The 25,047-nt window shown below is 47.9% G+C and overlaps 1 protein-coding gene across 1 annotated transcript in view; it reads right to left on the bottom strand.

The window, feature by feature from the left end:
- DTX4 (deltex E3 ubiquitin ligase 4) overlaps positions 1-25,041 on the bottom strand; it is a 38,679-nt gene extending 13,638 nt beyond the window's left edge. Inside the window, exons 1-6 of the mRNA XM_006147397.3 lie at positions 24,831-25,041; positions 15,470-16,196; positions 7,667-7,728; positions 7,145-7,306; positions 4,094-4,155; positions 3,373-3,525 (exon numbers count right to left, since the gene is read on the bottom strand). Of these exons, the coding sequence (XP_006147459.1) occupies positions 3,373-3,525; positions 4,094-4,155; positions 7,145-7,306; positions 7,667-7,728; positions 15,470-16,196; positions 24,831-25,041 (1,377 nt within the window). The remainder of the gene's footprint in view (positions 1-3,372; positions 3,526-4,093; positions 4,156-7,144; positions 7,307-7,666; positions 7,729-15,469; positions 16,197-24,830) is intronic.
- Positions 25,042-25,047: the final 6 nt, after the last annotated feature.

Here is a 25,047-nt window from a genome sequence, read left to right as displayed (position 1 = left end):
GAAGGATCAATAAAATAATCCATTCAACTAGTTCAGCATGTGGTGTAGTTACATGTTATTCATGTTTTTATGATTTCCATGGAGAGATGAATGCTCCTCGAGGTCTGGAAAGCACTGCTATGAAAAGAGGAATTGAGCACTGTGTATGCTGGAGTAAGTGAGTTTTCCTGTCTTTTTTTGGAGAGCTTTTTGCTATAGGGCATGTGTGCTCACCAGAAAGACAGAGAGAGACAGAGAGACAGAAAGAAAGAAATCACCCTCCAGGGGGGATGGCCACACCGCAATCCCTTCTCCTCCATTCTCCTCTCAGGATTTTGGGCACGCACGCACACATGCCCAGTGTGAGTTTAAGCCACCTGGTCCGGGACTCGAACTGCAGTCGACTACATGGGAGGAGTCCAGTGACATAGCCATTATGCTAACTGCTGGTCCCTGGAGAAAATGAGTTTTGAATTAGCTATAGGTTGCATGTGCTCACTGGAGAGAGACACAAAGAAACTGAGAAATCACCCCTGGGGTGGGGGGGGATGCCACAACAGTCTTTTCTCCATTCTCCTCTCAGGATTTGGGGCATGCACGCGTAGGCGCTCAGTGTGATTTTTAAGCTACTGGGTCCAGGACTCAAACCATTAAGTGGTCATGTGGGATCTAGCCACCTCCACCTCTGTACCACCTTCTGGCCCAATAAAGGTGACTTTAAGAGAGAAGAGTTAGGGACCAGCAGTTAGCGTAATGACTATGTTGCTGGCCGCCCATGCAGTTGACTGCAGTTCGAGTCCTGGACCTGATGGCTCAAACTCACGCCGGGCATGTGTGCGTACGTCCCCAAGATCCTGAGAGAAGAATGGAGGAGAAGGGATTGCAGCGTGGTCATCCCCCCTGGGGATGTGATTTCTCGCTTTCTGTCTCTCTGTCTCTCTGTCTCTTTCTGTCTTTCTGGTGAGTGCATGTGCCTATAGCAAAAACCTCTCCAAATAAATAAATAAATAAATAAATAAATAAATAAATAAAAGAGAGAGAGAGAGAGAGCACGTGAGAGAAGAGGTAAGTTCAGCATAAATAACTAGAGGAGGAAATTATGTCACTAATTATATAAATAGTTTTAAAAATCTTATAATGAAGTTAACAATGTTGGTTTTATTTAGCTAGCAACTTCTGAACTGACTGGGAAGGAATTATTAGCTCCCTTTTCTAAAGGAGAGGAGAGAGGGCACAGCAAGATTAAAAGACTTGCTGCTTGTCAGGGCTAAGACTCCACCGGGTCTGCCTACACCCACAGACCTTACACTGCACTTTAGTATCTCTGTGAGTGGGCAGGGGGGTCCTGGATACGGTGACAGAAGAGGTCATGGTTTCACAGCAGGGCCTGGTGAGCTGTCACCAGAGAGGCAGAAGGGAGCGTGAGGGGTGGAGGGAGTGCAGAGGAGGTTTGCACAGCAGATCCTCTTCTCAGGCTTGCAAAAAAGGAGAAGGAAGGCGTGTATGTGCAGGAAGCAATGTGTGTAAGATGTGCACAGCTGGGACTGAAGCTCTCTAGGACATCTCTTCTCTTCTGGAAGATGGGGATCCTCTGCTGAGCTATTTAAAGACATTTCCATTCAAGCTCTATTCATTTAAAGGAGTAGCTTGTATTCCGGGTAACTACGCTCTAAAATCAGGCTTCCACTCTCTGCTCTGGCCTTAACTTGCTTCATGACCTTAGGTGAATCACTCCATTCCCTCTGGGCCCTTTTCTTCCATCCATTTAATGAAATAAAAACACGCTTCAAAGAATTAGTACAAAAGAGAATAAGGAATAGAGCCTTGAGAAACATTGTTTAAAGCAGCACGGGAATAAAATGAAAGCTTTACTAGATTATTCCTGAGTACAGGTATCAAAAAGGAACAAATGTGCTATGAAACGTCTTTAAACTCCAAGTAACCCCTTATAATACAAGGTCCCAATGAAGTTTTATAGCCTATGGTCTGGAAAGTGCACATGGGATCCAGACTTGTACCCTCCATCGGTGACTGAGCACAATCATGGGCCTGTGTCTCTGGGACACTGCGAAAGAGACCAAGGTCAGCACTGTGGGAATGTCAATTACATAGACTACATAAAGACAGAGGGAAAAAATTGTACCCATAATTTAAAAGACATATGAATGTAAGTAATAACAGTAATAACACCCTATAACGTAGATGTTGTTTTATCTGTTTTCTAGATAGACAATTAAATCTCAGAGAGGTGAAAACATCTTGCACCTAGAGCCAGCAGGTGGCATGGAGGTTAAGGTGCCAGATTCCCACATAGCTGACTGTGGTTCAAGTTCCAGACCTGGCCGCTTGCTTTCTCATTTTCTCTCTCTCTTTCTCTTGTGAGTGCATGTACCATGTAGCAAGTTAAATAATAATAATAATAAATAAAATAATAAAAATAAAATAAATAATTCTTAAAAAACAATTTTCCCCAAGGTCATTTAGCTACTAAGGCAAGATTTAGTCTTGGCTCTCCCACCTCTCTTGCCTCTACTATTTTCCACAACAGAAGAGGTACAGAGCAGTCCCTGAACTATAGACCTTATTTAGGATGAGTAAAAAAACTGGGGGATATCAGGGAAATCTTAGGCTCAGATACAATTCAAGTTGTGCTTAGAGAAATGAGTAAGGTTCAGGCTCATGAAGATGCAGAGTGAAGCTTTTTCCAGACACAGAACAGAACAGTAATGACTTAGCAAAAGCTGCAACACTGTAAGGACAAAAGAATCACTTACGGAGACTCAGATTCCTGAAGACCAGTTCTAATGGGTAAGCACCACCTCATTATCAGTTAATGAACAAGACAGCTATCACAGCCTTCCCGTCCTCCCACAGTGGGATTCTAGGGTAGGGATTACGAGGCATACTTCGGCAATAGTCCCAATTACCTTTGAAGGGACCATCATGAGTTCTTTGAAGCTGACTGAAAAAAAATAATTAGAACTGAAAATCAGTAGCCCTGGAGAAGGAAGTTGGCTGGGAAACCCATTTACACTGAAGTAAGGGAGCACTCGTTACAGGCCCAGTGCTATGATAGGAACTTCCTTCTCCCTCACTGATGTGGGCTCACTTTATCCAGCAATGGGCCATGATGATGGGCCACTTTCCTCAGAACCCTCAAAGACAAAAGCCCTCCCCTCTTAGACCAGCACACTTACAGTAGAGGTTGGGGCATTCATCTAAAGGGAAGGTGAAGACGGGTTCCGCCAACATTACGATTTTGTAGAGAACTGATCCTGCTGATAATTGCCAAAGATCACTATGCCTACTGCTTTGAGTTGCCTCTAAGACTTCTCGAATCACGTGGGCGAAGCCTGAGTAGGACTTGGATGACCTCACTCGGGCGGCACTAACCTTGTTCCCGTTGTTGTACATGGCGACCAGGCAGTAGATATGGTAGATGTGGCCGCACCTGGACAGCTTTCCCACCAGGTCAGGCTTGACCGTCGGCTGTGGGCCCTTGTAGCCGGAAGGGGCTGTGAGGCGCTCCATGCAGATGGTGCAGTCCTGAGGGCAGAAGAAGACAGAGCAGAGGGGCTGTCAGCTCTCACCAGCCTGGGAGGCCAGAGCACCTCCACAGTGATGAGCTGTTACTACTCCATTGCTCACTATGGGGACCATCCTGGGCATTTCAAGGTGTTTAGCAGCATCCCTTGTCTCTACCTACTAGATGCCAGTAGACTCTTCCCCCTCCAATCATGACAGTCAAAAATGTCTCCAGACATGGCCAGGCATTTCCTTGGAAACCAAAATGCCTCTGGTTGAAAATCACTGGTTTATATCAAACCAAATTTATAGTGAGTCCCCTGGCTTAGCATACTGCTTTCCTTAAGTTAAGACTGTCACATTAAGGTAGCTTACAATCAACCCACACTATGCTCAACAGGGAGATGGGAGAGGTTACGCTGTAGCTCCAGCTCCGGACCAGGAACCTTGGAGCCCAGGTGTCAGTTCTGACCACCTCTGTACCATTCAGGGCTTAAGAGCTCCCGGTACATCCTGCAGGAGATCACAGCAGAGGAAATTTTGGCGGGTGATGGAGAGGATGAACTCTGCCACACTCCCCTGCACTCACCTCTTCTGGTGGGTGCCGGACTTTCTGCAGATACTTCTTCAGCACTTCTTCTGGGGTTTTACCTGTGGGGACAGAAAGATCAGTGGGCCAGCCAGGCAGAAATAACAGATCCGAAACCTTTCCACACTGGGCATGCTGGGGTGTGTGTGTGTGGGGGAATATTAGCTAAATTTGAAGCAAAGGAAAGGGGCAGAATATATACTGCACTTGGTGATGGGAACTGGAAGGATATAAGTTGCAGATGAGTGAGAGAGGTGGGTTGAAGATGGTAGGGGTATTTACTTGCCTTGACCTCTTGCTGTCACTTCCCTGAGATCCACCTGCCTATTTTTAACAAACCCACTTTTTTATTAAGTTATTTATTTCCTTCACAAGTGGGAAAGAAAGCACACTCCCAACAGGTTTTGATGTCATGATCAACCTCCAGCTTAGCCGGCCTCCAATAAAACGGGCACACATGCCCAGTGTACTCTGGGAAGTCTCTGGTCATGAACCCAGAACCTTCCCATGTACAGAGCATTGCGTTTTTATCACTGCATTATATGTGGCCCTCCAAAACCTACTTTTAAACTGAGATAGGTTGAATGGGTTTCTCTTCCTTAGAGAGGAGCTTGACCCTGCCCAAACCATCTGATGAGATAATAAAAACGTAAGTACTTTGTAAACTGTTACACAAGAAATAAGCACGAGACAATCTTACTGCATTCGTTTTACAATTTGCTAAGTATTGTCCCCATTTATAATGTGGCATCAAAGGGAAATTGTTTTCATGGGAAACTAGGAAGGTACAACTCAGAGCTTCAGCACAGTCTTCCTTGGCCCTGGACAGTGCTGGCACTGCCAGCTGACACAACCCAGTGGCAGCAAAAGGGAGATGCTCTGGGAAGCATTCTGGCAGGCTGCAATGATCTGGAACTAGAACCTTAAGAGGTAGACCAACCTGAAGGTAGAGGATGTGCTAAACAGTCTTTCAAGGAGGCACAGAAGAAAAAAAAAAAAAAAAGGTGCCACCTTGGAATACATTTTTGACTTCTCTAAGCTTCTGTTTTATCATCTTTTATCAACTATAAAATGGAGAAGAGTAATAGCACCCCCTCAGGTGGTTGCTTTGACAATTAAATGGCACACAGTCCTTTAACACTTTGCCAGATACGGGCCCATACGTGCTATTAATAACAACAGGAAGAGTAGGAAAGTGTAAAATCCTGTCACTTCCTATCAGTCTATGAGCAAGGCAATTGAGCTCATTTAAGCAGGGAAATTTTGATGGACAGGAAAGCCAGGACAAGGGTTTAAGGAAGTGAATTGTGTAACAGCCAAACACTGGGATATAGGTCCTTCCCTCTCGCTATCTTTCATAAGAATTAAGCTTTCATTAATTGAGAGTCTATTGCTTCCCAGACCCTGGCTAAGTGCAATATACAGACGACCAAATTTAAACTTCACAAGAAGCTTGCAAAGTGAAGGTTTGGATGGGAGGATGACCAAATCATCTAGTAACCAATCCTGGTAACCAGAAAAACAAGCCACAGAGCTGAGCCAGGATCTTAGAGTGCCAGGAAGGTCAAGTATTGACCCCTTAGTTGCTAGATTGTGGGCAGGGAGGAAGAGGCTCCTGAAGGAGGGTTTGAGTGGCCAAAGTGTCTGGAGGCTCCAAAGATGATGGCTACTTCCCAATGGTCATGGACACATTCCAGGACATACTTGCCAGCGATTGGCTGTGAGTATTTTTACCCTATAATATAGATGGGAAAACAGAGATTCCGTGTAGTTGTAAGACTTGCAAGGGACAAAGTTAAAAATTGAATCTAGTCTGTTTTGATTTCGACAGCAAAGTGACCTTTCTCTTCTAACATAAGGTTCTTTGTAACACAATTTGCATTTTTAGGTTTCTATATTTGTTAAACAGTCTTTCAAGGAGGCAAAGAAAAAAAAAAAAAAAAAAAAGGTGCCACCTTGGAATACATTTTTGACTTCTCTAAGCTTCTGTTTTATCATCTTTTATCAACTATAAAATGGAGAAGAGTAATAGCACCCCCTCAGGTGGTTGCTTTGACAATTAAATGGCACACAGTCCTTTAACACTTTGCCAGATACGGGCCCATACGTGCTATTAATAACAACAGGAAGAGTAGGAAAGTGTAAAATCCTGTCACTTCCTATCAGTCTATGAGCAAGGCAATTGAGCTCATTTAAGCAGGGAAATTTTGATGGACAGGAAAGCCAGGACAAGGGTTTAAGGAAGTGAATTGTGTAACAGCCAAACACTGGGATATAGGTCCTTCCCTCTCGCTATCTTTCATAAGAATTAAGCTTTCATTAATTGAGAGTCTATTGCTTCCCAGACCCTGGCTAAGTGCAATATACAGACGACCAAATTTAAACTTCACAAGAAGCTTGCAAAGTGAAGGTTTGGATGGGAGGATGACCAAATCATCTAGTAACCAATCCTGGTAACCAGAAAAACAAGCCACAGAGCTGAGCCAGGATCTTAGAGTGCCAGGAAGGTCAAGTATTGACCCCTTAGTTGCTAGATTGTGGGCAGGGAGGAAGAGGCTCCTGAAGGAGGGTTTGAGTGGCCAAAGTGTCTGGAGGCTCCAAAGATGATGGCTACTTCCCAATGGTCATGGACACATTCCAGGACATACTTGCCAGCGATTGGCTGTGAGTATTTTTACCCTATAATATAGATGGGAAAACAGAGATTCCGTGTAGTTGTAAGACTTGCAAGGGACAAAGTTAAAAATTGAATCTAGTCTGTTTTGATTTCGACAGCAAAGTGACCTTTCTCTTCTAACATAAGGTTCTTTGTAACACAATTTGCATTTTTAGGTTTCTATATTTGTCACTGGTTCACTTATACTTCTCAAGGTGTTTCCATTTGACCCAGACCATCCACTTTGGTATAATCACTGAAATCTACTAGTTAGGCTCACTGAGCAGATGCAGAAATTAAGACACAGAGTGTTCAGCCAGGGCTATGACCCTTGATGAAGAAGGAGCAGTCAAATCTTTGACTCCCAGGATCCCATAAGATAAAGAAGCTGGTACCTTTCTTGGCTTGTTTTTTGGTGGTCTTTCGGCTTGTGTTGGAAACTCCTGGAATGGACTTTATTTCGCTCTTGCTGACGGGGGGAGGGTGGAGGACCAGCTTTGGTGGCCTAGTGAGACACACAGGCAGCCCCGCTGCACTCATGAGGATCCCAGTGATTCCTGGAAAGGACAGGGCATGGTGAGGAAGAACGGAGGAATGAGCTCCCAACACTCCCCAAATCCCCCTGCTCTCTCTACCTGCTCTCTTCCTTTCCAGAAGACCTCATGATTCACCAACTCACCACGCCACCCTCGACTTTTCCCAGAAATGTATTTATTCCCTCATCTTCAATAACATGCTTTACTCTTAGCTGTGATTCTCCCCCAAACTCTGCCTTTCCCATGCAATTCCAAAAAAATCTGTTTGTTTTATTAACATCCGAATTCCTTTTTATAAATGCTCACTACCTATTGTATCACTCTGGTTTTGTTTTGTTTTGCTTTTTACCTTAAGCAAGAGCAGCCCAGTATTTCTCTTACCTGCCAGGGCAGGATTGACAGGACTGGACCCATTTAAGTTCTTCACTGGGACAGTGGGGACCCTGTGGATGGATGAGCAAACGCATTATTGTGTTGACAAGTAGGACAAAATAGACCAGTATTTAACTCTAGAAAGATGAAGTAAGTTCTCTTTCTAAAAAAAAAAAAAAAAGTTAATGTTTTCAGCAGAAAAGCGAGAGGCATCCCAAACATGGTCTTCATTGTGGTCCACCCCAACCAGACCAAATCTTAGACACGTGCTCACATTGGGAGTATACAGGGAGGTCTTGGGATGTTAACCCAGGATCTTCCCTTGTGGGTCCAGCTATTTTACTGCAGTACCAACACTTGACCCCCAAGATGGAGTTCATCTTAACTCTGCAGCCGAAGATGATATCCTCAACACGTGCCAGACCACGTCACTCTTCCACTCAACCTCAGAACTCAGTGTGGGTCCTCATTTCACTCAGAATCAAAGTCGAAGACCCAGCAAGGCCTACTCAGCCCTGCATGGTCTGCCAATACCCTTCACCCATCCCCCCATCGCTGGCCTCTTCTCATACTGCAACTCTTTGCTCTAGTTGTTTGGCCTATAAACCAGACATCTCCTGCCTCAGGGCATTTACGTACGCTATTCTCTCTTTGACATGCTCTCCGGTCAGATAACCGCTTACACCCACCCCTCTTACAACCCCTCGGTCTTGTCTCAAACTGTACCTTCTCAGTGAGGTGTCCAAGACCATCATATTTAATACTACTACAAGCTCTTCCATCCCACATGGGACTACCAAACCTTCTTACCCTGCTCTAGTATTTTCTTCTTTTTTCTTCCCCTGGCACTTATAATCTTTTCTTATTTCCCCATTCCTCCACGAGCTTTGTTTATTTATTTATTTTAAAATTTGCTATAGGGTCTGTGTGCTCTCCAGAGACAGAGAAAAAAGATAAGACTGCACTCCCCTCCACCCCCAAGGGCTGAATGACCTACTTCAATTCCTTCCTTCTCCTCCAGTCTCCTTTTGGGACTTTGGGCATGCATGCATAGATGCCAGGTGTGTTTTTCAAGCCACATGGTGGGGGACTCCAATCACATAGTTAGCCATATGAGATCCTGCAGCCTTAAACACCATGCCATCTGGCTGTCCGGTACTTATAATCTTTTAAGTAAGTTGCTACTTATTATTTTCCTACCTAGAATTTAAACTCTGCAAGGGCAAATATCTTTGTCTGCTCTGTTCAGAACCTGGCAATATTTGTAGAAAGCAAAAAAGTAAAGGAGCAAGTTCAAAACTGCATTACCAAAGAATCACCTAAAATGTTTTCAGAAAGAAAGGGCCAGGGCCGGCAGGTAGTGTGGTGGTTAAAGGACACCAGACTTCCATAAGGCCAACCGTGGTTCAAGTCCTGGATCTCGAGGCTGGTTTTCTCGTTTTCCTTTTCTTTCTCTCTCACTCTGTCCCTCTCTGGTCAAATTAAAAATAAATAAATAAATAAATAAAGTTAAATAAAATAATTAAAAAAGAAGAGAAAGAAAGGGCCCCCAGCTAGATGAGACTCTGCACCTAGGGAGTGCAAGAGTCTACATTTTCTCAAAGCTCCTGAGAGCACACAGATGTAGCCAATTCCCAGCTCCGCCTTTGGAAACCAGAGCTCCAACAGCTGTCCCCTCTCCCTTCCTCTGAGAAAGGCGGGCAGCGCTTCCTCCCCTTTTTGTCCTTCTGGAGAGGAAACGGCACAGCTGTCCTGGAAAGCTTTGGCCTCCAAGGCCTCCCACGGGATAACAGGAGACACGTGGAGGGCTCTTGCACCATCTCCTCTGCCACCCAGGTTTCCCAAGCTGAACTTGCAGAGGCCAGTGGCCCAGGTCACAGACGGCGCCAGGCACCAGACAGTCTCAGAAGTCAGCAGTTTGCTATGGAGGTAGGGCAGTGCTGGGAAAGCAAGAGGAGGGAGCGAAGAATTTTGTTTATTTGTCCATTTAAAAACGCTCCTGAAGGGACCAGGAGTTGGCGTAATGGCTATGTTGTTGGACTCCCCCGTAGTCGACCGGGGCTCGAGTCCCGGATCCAGTGGCTTAAACTCACGCTGGGCGCGTGTGCGTGCGTGCCCAAGATCCCGAGAGGAGAATGAACAAAAAGGGATTGCAGCATGGCCATCCCCCTGGGGGGTGAGTTCTCACTTTCTCCCTGTCTCTCTCCATCTTTCCGTCGAGTGCATGCACCCTATAGCAAAAACCTCTCAAAAAAAAAATACAAAAACAAAAACAAAACAAAAGCTCATGGAGCCCTTCTTTGTGACAGACGTTGTGCCAGGGACACAGCAGTGAGCAGAGCAGCCCACAGCCCTTCGCCCATGCCTCATGATTGTCAATGCGCACGGAGCTCGCCCCACCAGGAGCAATTCCAACTGCTCACAGCACACGAGCCCACCTGGTCCTCCCAATGACCTATGCTAGAGGCATTCCTATTAGCCCCATTTACAGGCGAAGAAGTGGAGGCCCAGAGAGGTTAAGCAAACTTGACAAGATCACACAGCTAAGAATTTGACCAGAAGCTCCAAAGCTTATTCACTGTGCCAAGCTCTTATGGCTATGTACTCCTCCAAATGCCCCTACATAGCAGATGAGAACACAGAGCTGAGTCTGATGAACAAGCCACCACCAGGAGAGAGGAGAGCTGGGATGGGACCTCCAGGTCAGCTCTAGGGTCTCTCTGGCCCTTTATGTCCCTGAAGATGGGTGCTCTCCAGTTATTCTGAGCATCCCGGGGCTTATGTTCCTGCCCAGGGATGACAATACACGCACCAGGGTGGAAAGGAGGATGTAAAAATAACAGATACAAGACTTCTTGTGTCTCAATAGATCATCAAAAGCTACTTTCCTCTGAAACTGTCCTCGGGATAATTCACATCGGCATGTGGGGAACGGAAAGCTGAATTTCCAACAAGAGCCATTAGACCAAGAAATGAGGAATGGACCTGACTCTGGACTCTGACCCTGTGCGGTGCCCTGCCAGGGGGCTAGGCGTGGTATGATGGCTGAGGAGGCAGGAGAGCTGGTTCCCAACCCTGCCAGCAGCACTTCATGAAGTCAGCTAACTTCTGAGCCTTGCTTTCTTATCTGTAAACCCGTAAGGGTCTTGGGTTAGAAGATGCCAGGGAGACTTCTCAATGAGTTCCTACCCCAGTACCTAAGAAAAAGGTGCAGCTGGAATCCCAGGTTCTCCACACAGGGCAGTCTCCTTGCCAGGTCTACCAGGAGAGGCTGAGGACAATAAGGCCTCCTGGGACCTGTTCCCCAGATTCCCACAAGGGGGCAGTACTCACCATCCAACCCTGCACCTGCCTTCCCCCTGGCCACCACCAAGGCCCCCACTCCAACTGATAAATGGCTGTGATCTGGGTGACAAAAGCCACCTTTGTTCCCACAAACTGGACTGGCAGGTTTCCACACCCAATCTGGTCAACCAGGAAATACTCCAATCCTCAGGGCACCAGACATCCCAGGCAGCCCAAGAACTGGGAACAAGGTCTGCCAAGAGGGAGGGAGGGCCTGCACATGGGTCGCAGAGATGTGGGACAACCATGGGGCTGGCTCATGGGAGAGGTACGTGTCCCTGCCATGTCAGGAAAGGGGGAACCCGCGGTGGGAGGACTTGTCACTTAGGTTCTGGATAGCCTGGGCATAAAGGGGACATTTCCTTTTGAAAGTCAGCATGGCATAACAGAAGCCTTTACAGGGTCAGGGAATCCTAGTTTCAGCCCAGCTCAGCACTGACTTGCTCTGTGCATTGGTAAAGCCACCCGGCCTCTCTGAGCCTCTGGGGTCATCACAGCTGAAAATAAGGCACCTTACATGCTTGTCTCAGGGAGCCCCCATGAGAATTTAGGATCTAGTAACATACCAAGTACATAGCTGAACCCTAAGCAAATGTGGGTGACTGTGAACACCTTTATTTCTCGATTGTAAAAGGTCTTGGACTTAACCGTCTCTTCCTGCTTTCATATTCCAATTTTCTCAGGTTCTTGAGAACATGGGTATCATGAAGTATCATGCTCAGTGCTGGGCAGTACCTGGGAGCTTGAGTTGGCAAAATCTGGTCACACCTTCTCCCTTTATTGGTTAAAATGAAAACTCTGGAGAACAGTCCATGTCATCAGTCACACCCTGCTGGGGCCCCAGCTATGTATGCCTGAGCCCTTCTGAGAACAACAGCTCAAGGGCAGGCATGCTTTCCACCTTCATCCTCCAGGTACTGCCACTTAGCCAAAGCTATCTGGCCTCACACTTGTTGGCCAGTCAGAAGATGTTCTCCTCCCCACTCCATTGGGCTCCCAGTTATGCAGGGTCCAAGTTTGGATTTCCACCCCTGAAATATAATACTAAGAAGGAGAAGGGCTAGTGAGGTGGCAGAGGAAGGGGTTGTAGGAGGCAGAATCTTTGCAGACACCAGGATGAGAAGCAGTGTTTTTCAGTTACCACCAACCCAGGAGTCCTTGGGTAGGACAATGGTCTTGTCTCTAAGGCAACCGAGGCCTGGCTGGAAGGCCTAGCTGGAGATAGTGAAGCCTCAGCTCTAGAGGAGAGGGTCAGGGGCGACTCCCGCCCTCCACCACACAGCCTCCCCCACTCCTCTTTAGAAACCCCCTGCTTGTATCTCTGAATAATTCACAGGATCTTTTGTTCCCCCCAAACCTTTCTCCTCATCCCACTTCTCCCGCCCTCCTGTCTTCCTTTTTTCCGTGGGAAAGTTGCTGGAAGAGGTCATGGGCAGAGAGAGGAGGGGGAGGGGCCTTGTGACAGAAGGTCGATGGGAGATCCAGACAAAGGGAATAAACACGCTAATTAAATGACCAAGAACGGCTGGAGAAGATGGCAGTGGGGGTGAGGGATGTGGTAAGAGGTGAAAAGGAAAGGACTGGGCAATAGAGAGGGGTGGGCAGGGGCCTCCCTTGTCAGGAAAACAGAACGGAGGAAAAAATAAAACAAAAACTTGTTTCTATAGCCTTTTGAAACTGCATGGCTTGGCCCTCCACCCATACTGGAGCTCCAATGCTATTGGTGTGTACAGAGAATAAAGAGGAGAGATAGAGAGCTGCCAACTTCCTCAATGAGACACAGAGATCTGGGAGCTTCTCTCTCCCTCCCTCTCTCTCTCTCTCTAATGGCCTGAGGTCACTTGGCATTTGTCAAGGGCACCAGGGATGAGGTAGGGTAGATCCTGCTCACATTTGCCTTCAATTCAACAACTACATGGTGCATATTCAACAGCTTCCTGTTAACAATAATAGAACCAACAATAACAACAGCTAGTACTGATAGAACTCATTGTGCAAGCGCTGGACACTCCCACATGGTCAACCTCAATGAGACACAGAGATCTGGGAGCTTCTCTCTCCCTCCCTCTCTCTCTCTCTCTAATGGCCTGAGGTCACTTGGCATTTGTCAAGGGCACCAGGGATGAGGTAGGGTAGATCCTGCTCACATTTGCCTTCAATTCAACAACTACATGGTGCATATTCAACAGCTTCCTGTTAACAATAATAGAACCAACAATAACAACAGCTAGTACTGATAGAACTCATTGTGCAAAGTCTGTGCATTGAATAGCTCATTTCATCCTTATGTCAACCCTAGAAGGAAGGTACTGTTACTATCCCATTTTATAGATGAGAAAACAGAGGCAGAAGATGCAAAACTTTACCCAAGTCACATAGCAAGGAACTTGGTTTCAAGTCCAGGCAGCCAAGCTCCGGAGGCAGTGTTCTCATCACCATTCAAGCCTCCCTTCTCCATGCCGGCCATCTCGCTGCTGCGTGGCAGCGTGGAGAAATTAAATCCTGGTGTGTCTTAGTCACCTACTCCTCTCTCTCCATTATTTCTGCCAACTCAGAGAAAGTCATGAAAAATCTCATGCTTCTTCCCAGCATTTCACCAGCCATAAATTGTCTTCACATACAGTGAGGCAGAGCTGGGCTCATTGGCCAAAAGAACCGTGGTCAGGGGACTAAAATCTGGGTCCCAACCTCTACTCTGTAACACAGGAGCTGGGTGGCCCTCCTGGGGGAGTTAATTCCATTGCCAAATACTTGCATTGCAGAATAAGAAACTGGGACAGTCCCAGCACTGCATTTGGTAAACTGCCAGATGTGGCCTACCAAGTGGCAGAGGCAGGAGTAGAGGCCGGGCCTCGGGATTCTATTACTCCTCCCATTCTGTCATGTACCCTCCTTCTTTTCTCCTCCTGACAGTAGCTGCTGCTGCTGCTTCTTCTTTCTTTCTTTTTTTTTTTTTTAAATTTTTGCCATAGAGCCTGTGCGCTTGCTGGAGGGAGACAGAGAGAAAAAATGAGAAATCTCTCCCCAGGGAGAAAGGCCATGCCACCATCCCTTCTCTTCCATTCTCTCCTCAGGATTTTGGGCACGCACACACATGCCAGTGTGTTTTTCAAACCATTGGTCCAGGACTCGAACCACAGAGTCAGCCATGTGGGATCTAGCACTTTAGCTACCATGCCTACTGCTGGCCCAACATTGAACTTGTATGCAGAGATTCTGCTAGATATTGATGGCACTTCTTCCAGGCAGCCTAGATTATCATACCCAACTCTAAAACCACTCTGACCAACTGGGGCACAGGGGCTGCAGGTAGAGCTGGGCTCCCCTGGAGAAAGGGAAGATTGGGTAGATGCCAGGGGCTGACAAGAAACCAGGGGTTGGCAGGAACTGTGTGAACCTGGGTCTCTCCCACTTTACAAACAAGAAGATCATAAAAAACAACAGAACCTACAATGTCACCAGGTTGTCACAGGAATAACTGACTTGAGGCATGGAAAGTGCCTGGCACATTAGACTCATTAAGTGCAGGCTGTAGTCTAATCTGGAATCACCCCTCCAGCTTCCAGAGACACCAAAACAAAGAGACTAACCCTCCTTTGACACCTGCTATAGGGGAACTGCTCCAGGGACTTGGTGGAAACTCCTGCTGCAGAGTTAGAATCTGGGCTAGAACCAGATGGTGGGGGAGCAGTAAAAATGCAACTTCCTATGAAGCAATTCTAAATGGGAAGGTTCTCAGTTCAAGCCCAGAGATCTTTCTCAGTTCATAGGGCTCATGTATGTGTCCCTAACCTGGGGTAGCTGAAAGGCTGGGGTTGGACCGTGGCATCCAAACTGTGTTGGAGCTGCTGCCTCTCTCTCTCTCTTTTCTCTCTCTCCTTACCCATGGAAGAAATAAATAAACTTTACTTTAAAAGAGAAAAAGGAATGTGAGCTCTAGTGCCAGACTTCCTAGAATTTACACCCTAGTGTGGGCCAATAATTCATGATGTGCTCTGGAGCAAGTGAACCTCTACTTTCTTCACCTGTAAAATGGAATAATAATGCCTAATTTGTAGAGCTGTTAAGAGGATTGAGATGAGAAGGCCCCCAAACTGGAACATAGTGGGAGCTCAGTTAATGTGCCCTACTATTACTTGGCATGCATGATCTCCTTTAATCCTGTCAGCCATGCTAGCATGAGTATTAAAGCCAGGATTTACAGATGAGGATCTTAGGACTTCCAATGTCAAGATCTTGCCCCAAATGTGTGGCCAGTAAGAGGAAGGCCTAGAATCTGGATCTGTTGGAGCCCTAAGGTCAAACCTTCCTCACTCCCACACCTTGCTGCGTCTGGCCTACAACAGCCTCTGCTCTGGATGCCCAGGAGCTTAAGCATTTCCAGCCCTCCCTCCTCCAGCCCAGAAAGTCTGCTGTAGTCCATCTCTGACATAGTAAACGCTCCCAGGTAGCCGTGGAAGCACCTACCCAGAGGCGATCAGCACCCGGGACTGGGCGATGGCCAGCCGCTGCAGGTTGGTACGACTCAAGGTAGCCAGCGCCACCCTTCCGGTCTTGCCGTTGGCTCCCGGGGGACTGGCAGGAGACCCTGCAGTTGCCCCAGCCGGTGTGCTGGAGGCTTGTCTCCGGATCACCTGCGTCGGGGCGGGCTTCACCGGGCCTCCTCGGATGGTGCCTGTGCTGTCCAGCTGCGTGGCTGCAGAGCCTGGTGGTGCGGGCAGCTTGACCACTCCAGAGGAGGGCACGTTCTTGCGGGCTGCGGGGGGCTGCAGAGGCCCTGTGCTGCCGTTGACCACAGCTGCCTTAACGCTCATCACCAAGACACACTGCGGGCAGGAGCAGGGTGGTGCAGGGGGCGAGGCGGCGGCCGCAGGACTGACTGGCCAGGATTGCGCCTTCGGCAAGGTGCCAGTGACCATGGGGTAGATGAGGTCCAGTCGTCGGCGCACGCGGCGCTGGCGCTGGGTCTGCCGGTTGATCTGGCCCATGGTGCTGAAGTCGATGACGTAGCTAAAGCCGATGGAAGTGAGGTCGATCCAGGGGTGCTGCTTCTCGTAGGCATGCTGGATAGTGATGCTCACCTCCATGTCGTAGGGTGTCCAGGAGCCATTGTCGTTCTCCCACTCCCACACCACGCCCTTCCCAGGGGCCGAGGACGGGTCATAGTAGTTGCGGCGAACTGGGCGGAGGGTCCCTGCCGAGTGGGACAGAGGAGAGGTCAAGGTCGGTGTGGATTTACACTGCATTGTGTTACCTAATAGGCAATCATTACATTCCTCCTTCCGTGTGCTGGGCACTATGCTACCTGCTGAGGAGTCAGCTTTGAATGAGACTCATTCCTGCCTTCAAGGAGTCTGCTTTCAGACCAGGCTGGAAGCAGGTCGGGTACAACCTGAGATTGAGGCACGAAGGGAGAGGAGATGCAGGAAGAGCACGAAGGGAGAGGAGATGCAGGAAGACCGTCCCCTGGTGGAGAGTCAGGCCAAATTAATTCACTTCCTAGTGACCACAGACCCTGTCAGCCTCCCTTTCTCTCCTGGGAACCAGGCTAACTCCTTCCCAGGATTTTTGTGAAAATTAAATGTGACTCACTTATTCATTCAACAAACACGTATTTGTACATGCCCGATAATAGATTCCGTGCGTGCACCCTATAGTGTGCAGTAGGCATATAAAGCCCTTCACAGCAACAGGGGCTCCAGAGGACAGGAACACAGGGTTGTGGAAGCCCAGAGCAGAGAGCACAGACTGCCTCCACTGGGAAGGCTGCCCAGAGGCAGTGGTCATGGAGAGCCTGTCTCGACAGGTGTAGTAAAATAAATAAATAAATAAATAAAGATGACAAGTTCATATGAGAAGGAAAATCAGGTTGAGAGTGTTCATCATATGTCACAATACTAAATCATATGTCAACCACAATAGCATTCGCAATGGTCATGAGAATCATTTTACATGTCACAATACTAAATCATATGTCAACCACAATATTATTTGCAATGGTCATGAGAATCATTTTACATATATCTAACATCTTTCTTGTAAGAAGCTCAATCTCTCCTAAAGATAAGATTGTCTTAGTTTTGACAGTCTAACTGTAAAGCAGGGAAGAGGCCAGGGTTATTACAAGGCGGTATAGAAAAAAATGAGCTAAGAGGACTGGGAAACCAAGCTTGTAACTGTTGCCCTGGTCTCTTCTACCTACCCCAAACCTGAATCCAGACTCATCCCTAACCACGGCTCATTTCATGGTTATCCACATCAAGGCTCAAGAAGCCTGGCTCCCGGCAAGATGGGAAGGCTCAGGAGGGCTCCAGGGGTGCTGGGTCTCTGCATCTGTCAGCTTAAGCTCCATCCATCAAAGTGGTGGGAAAAGGCTCCCCTTCTCCGGCCTCTGACCCACCCCCTCCTCCAACCAAGAGGCAGACACCAAGACTGGGGACAGAATCCCATTCAAGAGGGGAAGAAAAGGAACAATGGCTATTCAGGCCTTTGCCAGGGTCATAACCCGCCCCCCACCCCATCTCCAAGCCCCTTAATGACCCAAAACATCAACATTCAGAGGCAGAAGGGAGAGGCAGAACAATTCCCTATTCAGCACCAGGGCCTCTGCTGGGGGACATGGGGTATCGGAATGGGAGGAGGAGAGGGGAGTGGGCAGTAATTCTCTGGTTAGCCTCCATTTCCTTCCTAAGCAGGCAGCTTGCTGGAGAACAAAGAGCTAAGTTCAATCTTTGGGTCCAGCAGGTTCCATCACTTTGAGCTGAGTGATTAAGCCTCAGTTTCCTCATCTGTGTGTGTGTGTCCTGGGTAGCTACTTCAAAGAGTGGATTTGAGGATTAAATGATGAATGAATATAAAACTGCAAAATAGCACCTGTCCCATGGAAAGTACTCAAAGAGTTAGTGATTATTATTGTAATCTAGTTTCTCTTAGCTGTCTAAGTAGGATGGAAAAGTCACAGAGAAAGTTTCGTTCAGGACATGCAGGGTGTGTGTGTGTGTGTGTGTGGTAAGTAGGAGAGAAGAGTTTCTATGAAATTCATATTTGAGCAATATTTATTTCTTACAAAGCACTTCACACATCCTGTATAATCTTCGTGGCAATCCTGTGAAACATATTTCGCAGTTGAAAGCATTAAGTTTAGAGAGATTCAATGTCACTCTCTTATATTCTCTCCAAGAAAGCAGGGACAATACACTTAACCACTTCACATAACTGTGCTTAAAAGACATTTCTTTTTTTTTGGGGGGGGGGAGAGGTTTTTGCTATAGGGCGTGTGCGCTCGCCAGAAAGACAGAAAGAGACAGAGAGACAGAAAGCAAGAAATCACCCCCCAGGGAGGATGGCCACACCGCAATCCCTTCTCCTCCATTCTCCTCTCGGGATCTTGGGCACACACGCACATGCGCCCGGTGTGAGTTTAAAGCTCCAGGTCCGGGTTTTTGGGGGGGGGGAGAGGTTTTTGCTATAGGGCGTGTGCGCTCGCCAGAAAGACAGAAAGAGACAGAGAGACAGAAAGCAAGAAATCACCCCCCAGGGAGGATGGCCACACCGCAATCCCTTCTCCTCCATTCTCCTCTCGGGATCTTGGGCACACACGCACATGCGCCCAGTGTGAGTTTAAAGCTCCAGGTCCGGGACACAGTTAACTACATGGGAGTCCAGTGACATAGCCATAACGCTAACTGCTGGTCCCAAAGACATGGTTTTTACACTAGTTACTGTCAATCCTGGAGATACCTAAGAGTTGTCCTGGGACTCCTGGGAACTGTGTCATGGCTCTGTAACACACCTTTGCAGATTTCTTTTCCTCAATTCCCTGTCCTTTCCTCCACTCCCTGTGAAACAGAACATTTATCCTCATGCATTCTCTGAGAGTTCCTTTCCCCCTCTCCTTGCCAGTTCCCTTCTGAAATACTGAACTTTGCAACTTTTGCCTGGTAAAATTCTCCTTATCGTTCAGGTGCCATTTGCTACCCATTTTTTTGAAATGTTCTCCCAGCCCAGGCCCCATGGGCAGTGTAGGGTGCATATCTTGACTATGCCAGATGTACACTGAGGTTTGAACACCTTTCATGAGGTGCCTTAAGTGGGTCAGGGATACCACTACGTAGCTCCTTGCATTCTAGTGCCTGGTGTGGTGTCTGGCAGTTACAAGGACTTGATAAACTGTGCTGTAATTTATTCAAGACTTCTGACTACTTTGACATTTAATCATTTATCATTGCTGAGTACCTGTCTAGCTGCTGTGAGACATGCAAATAGTCAAGCATTCCTCAAGTAGCTTACAGTTTAAAACAGAGTTAGAAGACAAGCATGTGAGTGACTATGAGTCAGAATGCGCCACAAGAGAGATGATAACAAAATTCAAGTCGGCAGGAAATCTGATTACACCGCTTCCCTGCCGAAATCCCTTCCAACTTCCCCTTATGTCAGGACCAAAATCCCCTCCACTTACCAACCTCCGTGAACCCTTTGCACCTAGCGCACCTGCCCACATTTCCTGCCCACATTTCCAACACACCAGCGTTCTTTCCCCATCGATCTTTCCCCATCGTCAGGTTTCTCTGGTTCCAGACGTCTTAGAAAGGTTGATCCCTCCCCCAGACACTGTGGCATCCTCTTCACTGCTCATCCTTCAGATTAAAGATCATTTCGTCAAGGGAGACACTTTGGGCTGCCCTGACCAGGTCAAACTCATGTTCCTTTTTTTTTTTTAAATACTTTTATCTTGATGTGCAATTACACACATGTTTGCATGGTTAATTTAGTATGTATTTGTCTCCCTCACTAGACTCTCAATCCCATAAGAACAGGCATCAGGGTGTTTGTTTGTGGCCGTTTTTCCCATGCATGGCATGTCCTAGGGGATATTGATTGAGTAAGTGAAATAATGTCAATTTGGAGAGCATTTTGTGAAATGGGTAACAAATGCTTAGGACCTGGATGACAGAGAATTTCAGCAGGCAAAAGTGGCAAAGGACAATATTTCAGTAGAAACTCATGAAAAGTTAGGGGAAAGATGTCAAGGAATTCCAAGGCAATACAAGAAGATAAAAGGGCCTCTGTCTGGCAGGAACAGAGGAAAATATAAGGCATAGAAGAAAGGTACGTTATAGACAAGTATTACAGGCACAGAGGCCTGGATGCCACGCTGCCATGCTTTAGTTCGTTGGCAATGAGGAGCCAGAGAAGTTTGTTAAGCGAAGTGATGAGATACAGAAGTGCTCTGTTAATTAGTTCCGGGTAAATGCAAGTGTTGGCAGTGAAAACGATCAAGACAAGACTGGCTCTAGAGAGACCCTGCAGAGGTGAAATGAGTAGGACTTGACTACGGGCAGCTGAATGCTTTCTAAATAAAGTTCCAGGACTACCTCCTTCAAAATCTCCCGGGCTACAGATAAACAATTCCCTTGGGATTTATGGGTCAGCATCTCTAGTGAGTGGGCCTGGGAATCTGATAAGAATGACCACCCAGAGTTTCTAGCATGTACTCCCAAATTTCAACAGTGCTGGGCCATATGGTCTAGTGCCTCTACATACCAGGCACCTAAAACAGACGCTGAATGATGGAATGAGTCCCAGAATCCTGAGGCTTTGACCTCAGAAAAGTAGTAAAATGGAGCCACCAATCAGGCACAGGGGTGTCAGGAGGAAGAGCTGGATTTTGGAGGGAAAGTTGTTGAGTTTGTTTTAGTCCTCGAGAGTAGTTACAGACAGTAAGACATCAGAACCAAAGTTCAGGACAAGCGAGAGTTTTCATTCTCTGATTATTTTTTAAATGTACTAGCTAGCCCCGGACTTCTCTAGAATCAAGACCATTTAGTTAGATAATCTGAGGTAATGTCATCTTATTCTAAGGTACAGTGACCCAAGGAAAGGGTTCTAATAGGATAGGGATAGAGGGGGTTTTATGAACTGTAAAGAAAGAAAGAGAAGGAAAATGGGCTTTTTCCTAACCACTTAGACACCAGCATTCCAAAGTACTCAAAATGTTTTGGCTCCTGGGAAATGGGAGGCAATGCCTTCTATTCATGACCTGAGGTCTCTAGGGCGTGTCACTCACATCTATGCAAGGGACTCACTGCTGTTAGAGCATGCACCGTGTGTCCAAAAGATTCCAGGCCTCTCTTACTAGTGTTTCCCACCCTCACTAGAATGCTCCACAGACTTGCATGTTCTGTTATTGCCATTTCTACATGCCTGCAACAGTGCCTGTATGATATAATGGTTCTACAGCCATTCACCGACTGAAGGAGTAGGACATGGGACATGTGACTCAAAACCTCCACTCTGCTATTGACTAGTCATAACCCCCAACCAACTCGAACTCTCAACTTGTTTCTTCCTTATAAAATGGGAATAAAAATAGGCTCTTCCTAAGACCGTCCTGAGGATTAAAAAAGATAATGTGTGCAAGGTGCTTGGCGCAATGCAGACGCGGTGCATCTCCCATACTGGAACTACCATACGGTCGTCACGGGGTCTGCCTAGTCCACTTCCATGCTCACACAGGGTAGCGGAGCCTAAAAATCAGCTCAATCCTTAAGTCAAACCCACTGTCTACCTTAAAGACAAAAAGGAAACAAAACTTGCACAGAATACTCTGGGCTGGAAAGAACCCTTGGTCACAGCATATTGCTGCGTCTTAACATCATCACAGGTGCAGGGACCAAAGCCATTCACCTGCTGATCTGAGTGATGGAAGGAAAGAAAAAAAGGAAGCAGAGAGTCCTGGAACTGCTCTTCTACAGAGGAAAATGAGGCCCAAGCAATTAAAGGTCTTGTTCAAAGTCACATAATAACCAGCGAGTCTGAGACGACACCTCCAGTCATGTCTCCCATTCCTAGTCTGGATCTTCCCCATTCTGCTCCTGGGGCCCTGCAGTTGGCCAAATTGGGAGTGTTGGAAGAGGTCCGGGAAAGTGATACTCTCTAGCCACCTTTCTACAACAGGAAAAAAGGCAGCCCCTTCCTCTCTAGCTCACCGTTCCCATCCCTTCTTCCAGACTTTCTAGCCCCAAAGGCTTAGAGATCAACACAGAATGCAAATGAGTTCACACCCCTCGCGGACTGATAAAGAAGGGCCCAGGGCAAACATTGGCGGCCAGAAGGGTGTCTGCAACCTCCCAGCCATCTCCCTGGAGACAGACTAGATGAGGCCAGGAGCCCAGGGAAGTGGAGAGACCGAGGACCTGCTCAGAGCGAGGCAGGCAACTTCTACAAAGACAAACACCCACATGGGGAATGTCCCCAGACAGAGCCCCCACATAGAAGAGGCAACAAATAAAAGAGAGGAATCGCCTCTGGGCAGGGGACTTCCAGCTCTCTTTTGTTTATAGGAATGTTTCTGGTTCCCAGCTTTAAACTATGGCTTGGGATGGTGGGAAATTTAATTAAACATTGCCAGGGCTTGGCTAAGGTTGCCTGGGAGCTGGTGGCTTAGCGTTCTTACCCTGTTACAGCCTCATCATTGAGCTACAGTGAGAGGAACTGAGTGTGTCTTGGTGAAGAAGGTGGAGGCTCAGAGCTCTCAAAGTCCTGGAACTCAGACTCTATTCTATTCTGACAAGCTCCTTGACAGGCCCGTGGTCCTGAAAATGCAGCCCTGTACCTTTAGCATCCAGGACAGGGCCAGGTTCAGAGAAGGGGGCTTGCTCAGAGGAGAGAGGTAACCAACTGACTGTAGGAAAGTGGATGGAACCAAAACAGTCTGAGTGAAAAACACACCCTGAAGCTATCTTTAAAATGATCCAGAGCTGGTTCTCTATCTCCATCTCAAAATCCAGAGAGCCCCAGGCTCTTACTAAACTGCCAACCACCGGGCAGTAGGTTAGCCTATCCTCATGGTAAGTGTGATCAAGACCATGGGGAAGGAGCTTCTTTCAGTCCAGTTTGCTCTATAACTTTGCTGCTGTCAAATAGTTCTGCAGGTCAGGACTCATCCTAGGTACCCCCAAAGACTATAACTTTGCCCCTCTCAAATGTGAGAGAGGTTTGGACCTTCCTAACACCTGAGTGGCTCTCCATACGCTGCAAAGATTTAGTCCAAACTAAAAAAGCTAAAACCTAATCGTTTTTGTTTTTTGGTTTCTTTTTTTGTGTTTGTTTCAATTTTGAGTGAGACTTGAATTCCCTGCCAGGTTCCTTAGCTGCTAGTCTCCCTGGTCCCACCTTCGGGGCTCAGGTCTCCAACATAAAAGCACCCTCCACTCTTGCCCATCTGATGTCTCTACCCTCCCTTCCACAATCTATCCCTTCCACAAGCTGTACAATTAATTACAATCTCTCCCTCCCTTCCAGCCACGCTCAGTCCTCATTTTCAATCTTCCAACTTTCTTCCTTATTCTGTCATCCTCCCAGTCCCTCTCGCTCCAAGTCCCTCCCTTCTCCACCAAGGGTTAAGCTCCTCCAGATGCTAATATTACCAGAATCCTTTCCCCCAGAAAGCTTTACTCAATCACCCAGTGTCTGCAGAGTCAAAGAGGTTGTTGGGAGTCATGACTAAGATGGGGGTTTGAAAGTGGAAAGATACCCCTTTCCCATGACAATCCAAATTAGCACACAGGATGTGGGGGCTTTCCAAGGAAGCTGAGATGCCCTGCTCAAACAGCTGTTCTCTGAGCCATGGAGCCGCCTCATCATCTTCTCAGCACTCCCCTCACTACACCTGCTCTCCAGCCTCCTTGGTTACACTCATGGGACAGCCAGCCAGAATTCCAGACCTCACCCCCTCACCCCGCGTCACTGAGACATTACTGGGGAGATGGAGACTTGTCCCAGGTCATCAGTTAAGCCTGGATACGCTGAACCGAGCAAAAGAGGTGCAGCCATGTCCTTCTCCTCCCTCCTGCAATAGCCCGTCCCCCCACCCTCACCCCCCTGACCTCCACTCTGCAAGCTCCCTTACTTTTTCCCTCCTGGAAAGGCTGGTTAGCTGGGAAGTCAGGGTGAGGCTATAGAGTCAACTTTAGTCTCATGAAAAGATAGGAGTTCAGCCCTCTGGGAAGGCAGTGTCCATCATAGTTTGAGGAGGAAGCTGGCTAGGGGACAGTTTCTCCTTAGGAATGTGCCTCCTCCTCCTCCAGGGACAAAGGGAGGGCCTTCCCTGCCAGGCATTCCAGAGCTGCAGCCCTCCCCGCCTCTCTCCATCTGCTCTGGCCTGTTGCTTCAGTGCTTGGAGTGATCAAGCAGAGGCATTTGCCCATGCCACAGCATCCAGGCTTTCTCATCTCTTAAAACCCCCCAACTCCATCTCTCATCCTCAAGAGGACCCAGCCTCTCCCATGCTAGACTGTAGCTACAGCTTCCGGAGTATCTCTTATCTCCCCTCCCCTCCTCCCTCCCTGTTCCCAAACCCTGGACCCAACTGCGGGAAAGCATCCCACATAGGAGGGGCAAAGGCAGTAAGTCTGGGGGTGCGGGGAATACAGGCAGTTCCAAGCGTGCCCGAGGCATAGCAGGGTCAGTCGAGGTGTTAAGCAGCCGGGAAGGGGATGAGGATAGGAAGCTCTTCCTGGAGAGAGGCTGGGATTGCGAGTGGTCTGGCGCGGCCCCATAATTTCTGTGGAAGGATTTAACAACACAAGCGCTGAAAATGGGGCGTGAAAGGCTGGTTTTCACCCGCTAGGTTGAAGCTGGGTTTGCATAACCACAACACCAATACTACAATATTTGCATAGACGTTTATTTGGGGTCAGGGATCTGGAATCCTAAAAGAATTAAGGGGTGAGCCTCGACCATCACCTCTTGGCACTGAAGCGCCCACTGGGTGGGTCAAGGTGGGCTCCCGAGGCGGGAGACCCCAGGGCAGGCAGGGGTGGCTCACCTGTGTCTTGGCGGAACTGGTTCATGGACTGCAGGTCGATGATGTAGGGCGCCAGACGGCTGTCCACCTGGCCCAGCACTACGCTGCCCCCTGCGCGGGGACCAGCGCGGACCACCGCCTCGATGTGGTGGCTCACGGCCGGGCTGTAGGGACGCCAGCGGCCGTGCTCGTTCAGCCATTCCCAGACCACCACTGCCGAGGCCAGGAGCATGGCGAG

This window comes from Tupaia chinensis, unplaced genomic scaffold (genome assembly GCF_000334495.1).
Source record: "Tupaia chinensis unplaced genomic scaffold, TupChi_1.0 Scaffold000213_1, whole genome shotgun sequence".
Taxonomy (NCBI): Eukaryota; Metazoa; Chordata; class Mammalia; order Scandentia; family Tupaiidae; genus Tupaia; species Tupaia belangeri.
This window is presented reverse-complemented; position numbering and strand designations above follow the sequence as displayed.